The sequence below is a fragment of the Thermobia domestica genome, unplaced genomic scaffold (genome assembly GCF_964235325.1).
Source record: "Thermobia domestica unplaced genomic scaffold, izTheDome1.hap1.1 HAP1_SCAFFOLD_253, whole genome shotgun sequence".
Classification (NCBI taxonomy): Eukaryota; Metazoa; Arthropoda; class Insecta; order Zygentoma; family Lepismatidae; genus Thermobia; species Thermobia domestica.
In genome coordinates, this window is record NW_027655970.1 from 121,283 (window position 1) to 126,598 (window position 5,316).

The 5,316-nt window shown below is 42.3% G+C and overlaps 1 protein-coding gene across 1 annotated transcript; it reads left to right on the top strand.

The window, feature by feature from the left end:
- The first annotated feature begins 442 nt into the window (after positions 1 to 442).
- Positions 443 to 2,158, top strand: LOC145676630 (zinc finger MYM-type protein 1-like). Its single transcript, XM_081747461.1, has one exon. It carries the CDS (start codon positions 443 to 445, stop codon positions 2,156 to 2,158), a length of 1,716 nt encoding a protein of 571 aa, XP_081603587.1.
- The last annotated feature ends 3,158 nt before the right edge of the window (positions 2,159 to 5,316 follow it).

A 5,316-nucleotide genomic window follows, 5' to 3' on the forward strand; every position in this document is an offset into this window, starting at 1 on the left:
CGTAAATACGAAAGTGGTTCTGCGAAAGCCAAGAAACGGAAATATAAAGAAGATTTCGTTCAGAAGCAAAAGGGATCTTTGGACAAGTTTGTTGTAGCGGTAAAATCAGCGGATCAACACCAAAAACTTGAGAACACGGATAATGATTTGTTTGTGACTGTGAGCGACCGGTGTGATGCGACAGACCAGGTTGTGATACCAAGTTTTGCGTCCGACGAAGAAAACAAACTAGCCGGCAACAAAACTGCAAACAAGCAACAATGACAACTTGGTGCAATTCTCTGGGGACAACGTTGTTGCAACAGACCCAGAAAGTGACCTCTCCTGTGAAAGCGCGACCATTCCTCTGCATACTTCTGACACTCTTCAAACGACGAGCACACTGTTCGAGGACATATACAATCCAGGTAATTGGAAACATATTAACAGTGAAGTGCGTGACATGCTAGTGGAGAAGGGTCCAATCAGGCTAAGTGACTGTGAATACCCAAAGGACGAAGGTAACAGACATTTTTCGAACAATTTCTTTACACGCAGGATGCCGAACGGAGAAACAGTGGATAGGCGATGGCTAAGTTATTCGAAGATCAGAGACAGAGTATTTTGCTTTCCTTGTAAGTTGTTTGGCACGACAGCTACTAGAGGCCAGTTAGCAAACGAAGGCTGCTACGACTGGAAGTATCTTGGTGATAAACTTCAGCACCACGAAGTTTCTGTAAATCACGTTAAGTGCATGACAGCGTGGTTGAAGTCAGCTCGGAGAATGTCGAATGGTAGCGCAATAGATAACATGATGCTAGAACGAATTAGAAAAGAAAAGCTGCATTGGCGCGCAGTGTTAACAAGAATTCTAGCGATTGTACAGTACCTTGCCGAAAACAACAGCGCATTTCGTGGGAGAACGGAGAAACTTTATGCGCCAAACAATGGTCAGTTTTTAGGCTTAGTTGAGATGCTGGCCAAATTCGATCCAACCATGCAAGAACATCTCCGCCGAATTAAGAACGACGAGAGACACGACCATTACCTCGGGCATAGGATCCAAAACGAGCTTATCTACCTGATGGCGTCAGAAGTAAAGGGGAAAATTATTGATAAAGTGAAACTTGCTAAAAATTTTGCCGTCATCCTTGACTGCACGCCTGATGTTGGCCACAAAGAGCAGATGTCCCTAATATTGCGTTTTGTGGACGTATCAGATACGGTAGTGAATGTGGTGGAGCACTTCATCGAATTTCTGGATGTGGACAACGCAACAGGAAAGGGGTTGTCTGAAGCTCTTCTTGCCGCACTGGCGAACCTCGGCCTGGACATCGCCGATTGTCGTGGCCAGGGGTACCACAATGGTGCGAACATGAAGGGAAAACACCAAGGAGTTCAAGCGCACATTCTTCGCATGAACAGTCGAGCATTTTACACTCCGTGTGGCTGCCATAATTTGAACCTTGTTTTAGGAGACATGGGTAAATGCAACTCCCAAGCAGTGACGTTTTTTGGTGTCATACAGAGAATATATAAATGCTTTGCTGCCTCGGCTGAAAAGTGGAAAATTTTGGAAGAATCCGTGCCTTTCATGACTACAAAATCACTTTCACAAACGCGGTGGGAGTGCCGCCTGGAAAGTGTGAAAGCGCTGCGTTATCAGACGAAAGAAGTCAGGGAGGCACTGTTGACTGTCGCAGATACCGCCAATGATCCGCTAGTAAAAAGTGAAGCCGAATGTCTTGCAAATTATGAGCTCGAAAGCTTCGAGTTTATTCTGAGCTTAATCATATGGTATGACATTTTATTTGCTGTGAATGCTGTCAGCAAAACTTTGCAATCAGCTGACATCCAGCTCGATGTGGCAATACAGCAAATCAAAGGCCTTGTTACTTTGTTGAGAAAGTACCGGGAAACCGGATTCTCCGATGCTATGATCGCAGCAAAGGAAATTGCGTCCGAAATGAACGTAGCTCAGAAATTCAAGGAACAAAGAGTCAATGCAAGAAAAAACAATTCGATTATGAGGGTAACGACGAAGAAACATCTTCGCCGGAGGAGTCCTTCAGAACAGGATATTTCTTATGGATACAGGATCAAGCACTTACCTCAATGGAAAAAAGATTCGAACAACTGGAAGAGTGTGCTTCAATATTTGGATTTCTATACAACTTGAAGGGTTTGCGGTCATTGAACGACGATTATTTGTTAAAGTGCTGCATGGATTTGGACAACATGTTACGCGCAGAAGATTCACCCAATTTGGACGGAATTGACTTGTGTGCAGAGTTGAAGATTTTTCGAGAAATGCCTCCTGATAACATCAATGCAGCCCAAGAGTGTCTTCAGTACGTTTGGCCCATTCGAGATTCATTTCCCAACATCGTTATTGCATACAGAATTATGTTGACAATTCCTGTGACAGTTTCCAGCGCGGAAAGAAGCTTTTCGAAGTTGAAACTTATCAAAAACTATCTACGATCAACAATGTCGCAAAGCAGATTGTGCGGTTTAGCTATTTTGCCCAGCGAAAAGGAAGTTGCATCAACAATGGACTACGAGGACCTTATCAACGATTTTGCACAGCGAAAAGCCAAAAAAGTGGACTTCCGTCTGTGACCGTCAAAGCAGCTGCTTCGTAAGTCAGTGATAGTTTTATTATGTGTTCTAGTTTGTTGATCTTGCATGCATGTAAAATGTTTCCGAATCATTAATGTCGTAAGTTATATCGACCCCCATGCCATAAGAACCTCTTACCCCCTCAAAAATTTCACCTATGTTTCCTGGCTTCGGGGGGGGGACTTCGCCTACCGAACCCCCCGCCCGGGGCCCCGCATACTACTAAGGCCACCTAGCAACTCTGGCTACAGGTACCAGAATATAATCAACCTTGCAAAATACTATGGTCTATATAATATGTGTGTTTAAAGTTTTATTGCAATATCTAAAATAGTTAGGAGGGGAAAATATTTCTCAATCCGAATTTCATATATAAATAAGAAAAAGTTGGACATGCATATAAAATAAGTTTCCAACCACGGTACTATACATCCAAATACCATGATTAATAGGTCATTCTATTCAGAATGAAACAAGATTTTAAATTATACTATGTGCATGTGTTTATAATGTACAAAAGAAAAGGATTTTGGATAAGGGATTTTGGATTTTTCTTTCTTTTAAAAATTCCTTGTTTGAAATTTGGGAAGCCCTGAAGCGGTACCAGTTACAAGATCCTGAATATAAGCTACCTTGAAAAATACTATTTTTATATATATTATACGTGCTAAGTTTCGTTGCAATATCTAGAAGAATTACAAGGGGGAAAACATTTCTTAATCCTGTTTGACACTACAAATGAGATACTTTCTGAGAATCGATTCCAATGATTTGAGTTGATTTTGAGTATAACGTCCCGTTCAGTAGCGAGACGTGGACCTACTGATTAACGTGGAATCTGAACCATATGAGCTCCTACCGTGAATCGCACACGTGTCTGCCACGCCAAATTAATATGGCCAATTTTGGTCCAGGAATTATTCCTAATTTAGATCAGTGCTATCTGCTGATCCGTTATCCACTACCTATGGACACGCCATGTCCTGGACTGGCAACACTTGGTAGGTGCTTAACAATGAAAAATAATGTACTCTGTACTGTAATAATATCAATACTGACCACTCAAAAAACTGAATGTAGGAAGTAGATTCAAATATTCTACTTTCTACAATATTACTACACATTTTATAAAATCCTGATAAAAGTCAATTCAGCACTCAATCCAATCTGGTTAAAACAAAATACTACACTGTTCACACTCGTCATCATTAAAGTCGATAACATTGTCTAGGCAGGAGAATTATCACAGGAAAGTCCATTACAGTGTTCTCACATGTAGGAACAATCTAACCCTACATTTCTACATATAATTTGCTCAAAGTTATCCACAGCTGTGAGAAACGAGACGAAGATCACCAGGTGCAAAGTGCTTAGAACTTGGTACTGGCATCAAAGCTTTCCTTTAACATATTCCATCTACACGATAACCATCAAAAACGATAGTGATATTTCTTCCGTATGTGCTTACAATATACACTGAATGCTCACTGACTTGCAAGCACCCCGACTGGTAGTGTTGCAGAGAAAGAACACACTCGAAGTTACATGTTGGCAGACAGAACACTGTTATAATGGGAGATGGGCAAGATTTATCCGTATTTAATAGGGCATGATTTTGGGTACCCGAGTAATAGGTACGTCAATAACGTAGTCAGGAATACTTGTCGAATGCGCCCATTCCTCTGTAGTGAAAGTGTACAAGGAGTGGAAAGAATATGTAGTAACGGTCTGCAAGAGACGGAACTACGGAGGCATGCGGGCATTCAAAACGTGGGGCGAACATCTCGTCAAACAGCGCGTGACAACCAAACGTACCATCAGTGTCTGGGAATTAAGTGACCAATAAAATGGTGTATGCACAACACCCATATCCACGCAACTATATTGCGTACATCAACACGCATGCAGTTCTACAGCAGACTACACACTCGTTACCACTCCTTACGACTCGTCACCGTAGACTTCGTCGCATCCTGGCATAGGAACATGCTAATTGGACCATGGATAATAGGAAAACAGTGTGTTGCTCCGATAAATCACAGTTTGTGCTACTCCTCTCGGCTGAGCGTGTCCATGTGTGGAGCCAACAGCACGAAGCTATGAATCCCTCGTGCATAGTGCGTACTGTATAGGCAGGTTGGGGCGGCTATATGGTTTGGGGATTATTCTGTTGACATGGACTGGAACCGTTGGTGTGCATGGATCACAGCGAGACATCCGTTGTGTACCTGCAAGTGTTTGAGAATCACATACCCCTATAATGCAACATTTCTACCCATATGAAGATGGCATTTTCCAGGACGGCAATGTATGGTGCCACCAAGCCAGGACTGTACTTGCTTGGCTTAAGGAACATTTGACGGAGTTCCAGCGTATGAATTGGCCCTTAAATCACCCGATATTAATTCTATAGAAAATTTGTGGGATGTTGCGGAACGTGTTCTTCGCACCATGACTCCTGCACCAACATCTGTGGGCTCATTGTGGGATGCCATCAGGAATATATGGTGTGAAATCCCCCGTGGAAACATATCAGCAAGTACTAGAATTCATGCCATGCGAAGTTTAGGCCGTCCTCTGAGCAAAAGTGGACCAACAAAGTATTAGGCAGTATCATATTTTGTGGGCTACCGGGCCTACCGGCGGTAGCCCTAGAATATTACAAAATAAATTTATTATAATATAAACAAAATTATGTTAACAAGCTTAGCCTTT